The sequence below is a fragment of the Penaeus japonicus genome, unplaced genomic scaffold, assembly GCF_977035675.1.
Source record: "Penaeus japonicus unplaced genomic scaffold, GWHDUDI00000001_assembly GWHDUDI00000010, whole genome shotgun sequence".
Lineage (NCBI taxonomy): Eukaryota > Metazoa > Arthropoda > Malacostraca > Decapoda > Penaeidae > Penaeus > Penaeus japonicus.
The window spans coordinates 3,683,031-3,685,530 of NW_028234412.1; the positions used below are offsets into that span (position 1 = coordinate 3,683,031).

A 2,500-nucleotide genomic window follows, 5' to 3' on the forward strand; every position below is an offset into this window, starting at 1 on the left:
TCCCTCGCCCTCTCCCTCTCCCCTTCCCTCTCCCTTCCCTCCCTCTTTCCTCTCTCCCCTCTTACCTTTCCCTCTCCCTCCTTCCCCTCTCTCTCCTCCTCTCCCTCTCCTCCTCTCCGACTCCTTCCCCTCCTCTCCTCCTCCTCCTCCCTCTCCTTCCTCCCTCTCCCTCTCCTCCCCTCCTCTCTCCTTCCCTCTCCCCTCCCTCTCCCTCTCTCCTCCTCCCTCTCTCTCTCCTCTTCCCCTCTCCCCTCCCCTCCCTCTCTCTTCTCCCTTCTCCCCTCCTCTCTCTCCCTCCTCTCCTCCTTCCCCTTCTCCCTCTCTTCCCCTCCTCTCTCCCCCTCCCTCCCCCTCTCTCCCTCCCTCTCTCCCCTCCCTCTTCTCCCCCTCCTCCTCTCCTCCCTCCCTCTCCCTCTCCTCCTTCCCCTCTCCCCTCCCTCTCCCTCTCCCTCTTCTCCTCCTCCCTCTCCCTCTCCTCCTTCCCCTTTCCCTCTTCTCCTCCTCCTCCTTCTCCCTCTCTTCCTCCCCCTCCCTCTCCTTCTTCTCCTCCTCCTCCCTCTCCCTCTCCTCCTTCCCCTCTCCCCTCCCTCTCCCTCTCCCTCTTCTCCTCCTCTCTCTCCCTCTCCTCCTTCCCCTTTCCCTCTTCTCCTCCTCCTCCTTCTCCCTCTCTTCCTCCCCCTCCCTCTCCTTCTCTCTCTCTCCCTCCACCTCCCACTCCCACTCCTCCTCCCTCTCAGCTCTCTTTCTCTTCCTCCCCCTCCCTCTCCGTCTCCCCCTCCTACTCCCTCTCCCCCGCCCCCACTCCTTCCATCTCCCCACTCCTCCTTCTCCCACCCCCCCTCCTCCCACTCCTCCCCCTCCTTACCAGCAAATCCGTGACGAAGGGCGAAATGGTAGACGCGATCCTGGAGGGAATGGCCGACGTCCCTATGGCCAGGAGCCTCACCTCCGTCGGGAACAGCTCGGTCACGTAAAGGTACAGGATCTGGAAGCCGGCGCTGATGCTGAATTTGCCGAGCATCGCTAAGGTGATGACGAGCCAACCCAAGTCTGGTGGGAAAGGTTGAGGGCTGGGTTGTTTAGGAGTTCTCTGCTACTGGTTGTTGTTGTTGTTGTGGGTGGGTGGGGGGGGTGTTGTTGTTCTGGTTGTTTTGTGGAATGTGTGGTGTTTTTGTTTTTTTTCCTGGTTGCTGTTTTTTTTTGGTCTGTTTGTTTGCGTGTGTATGTTTTGTTTGTTTGTTTGTTTGTTTGTTTTTTGCGTGCGTGTGATTGTGTTTGTTGTTGTTGTGTTTGTTTGCGTGTGTATGGTTGTGGGTTTGTTTTTTTTGGGTGTTCTATGGTATATTAGTTACGTTATTGTGTTTGTGTGTGTAATAATGATTAAGCCAATAAATAATCCAACCTTTCTATTACATTTCTCATCTATTAATTGTTACAAAAAAGAAAAACAAAAAAGTCAACATGACCCCGTCACCCTGACCAAAACAGCCAAGCAACAGACAAAGCAACAGCCAGTCAACTCAATCCATTCATGCATCAATCTCCCCCTTCCCCTTTCCTACCCCGTCTCCTTTCCCTTCCCCTTCCCCTTCCCCTTCCCCTTCCCCCTCCCACCCTTCCCCTTACCCCTTACCCTTTCCCTCCTTCCCGTTTCCCTGCCCACCATCCCCTTCTCCACCCCTCCCTCTTGCCCTTCTTATCCCCGTCCTTTCTCCCCTCCCTCTCTCCACCCCCTTTCTCTTCTCTTTTCCCCTCCCCTCCTACTCCTTCCACACACCTTCCCCTTCCTCTTCCCTACTCCATTTACCCCCCCATCCCTTTCCCCTTCCCCACTCCCTTTATCCCCCCCATCCTCTTCCCCTTCCCCACTATCTTAATCCCCCCCATCCCCATCCCCCACATCCCCTTCCCTTTCCCCATCCCCATCCTTCCATCCCCATCCCCATCCCCATCCCCATTCCCATCCCCTCCCCCCATCTTCTTCCCCATCCCCCATCCCCCCTCCTCCCCATCCCCATCCCCCTCCCCTCCCCCTGGTCCTACCCGACGGGACGAAGGCCAGAGCCAGGATGAAGACGCCGGAGAGGAAGTAGAAGGCCGCCGAGGGGGCCCTCCGCCCCCAGTACTCGACGATGGGCACCGTGAGCGTGTAGGCGGGGATCTCCATGAGTCCCCCGAGGGCCATGTAGAGGAAGGGGTTGACGTTGAAGTTGACGGCGTTGAGGGAGATGCCGTAGAAGACCATGGACACCATGAAGAACTTGGTGTACACGAGGAGGCTGATCCTGCGGAGTCTCGGGGTCCTTCGGGAGGGAGGGAGGGAGGGAGGAAGAGCGGACGGGTTACTGGTGTATTTTGTTTATTTTGCGGTTTATTTGTTTATTCTTGTTTGTTTGTTTTTTGTTTATTGTTGTACACTGTTATTATTGTTATTGTTATTTTTATTTTATTTTATCTTTTTTTTTTTTTTTTAGAAACATCTTGTTATTTTTAAACAATC

At 55.3% G+C, this 2,500-nt stretch overlaps 1 protein-coding gene across 3 annotated transcripts in view; it reads right to left on the reverse strand.

Moving 5' to 3' along the window:
* LOC147471067 (organic cation transporter protein-like) overlaps nucleotides 1-2,500 on the reverse strand; it is a 28,666-nt gene that overhangs the window by 4,929 nt on the left and 21,237 nt on the right. For all 3 annotated transcript variants that reach the window (XM_086540493.1, XM_086540495.1, XM_086540494.1), the window contains exons 10-11: nucleotides 2,044-2,303; nucleotides 866-1,050 (exon numbers count right to left, since the gene is read on the reverse strand). In XM_086540493.1, coding sequence (XP_086396619.1) covers nucleotides 866-1,050; nucleotides 2,044-2,303 — 445 coding nt within the window. The remainder of the gene's footprint in view (nucleotides 1-865; nucleotides 1,051-2,043; nucleotides 2,304-2,500) is intronic.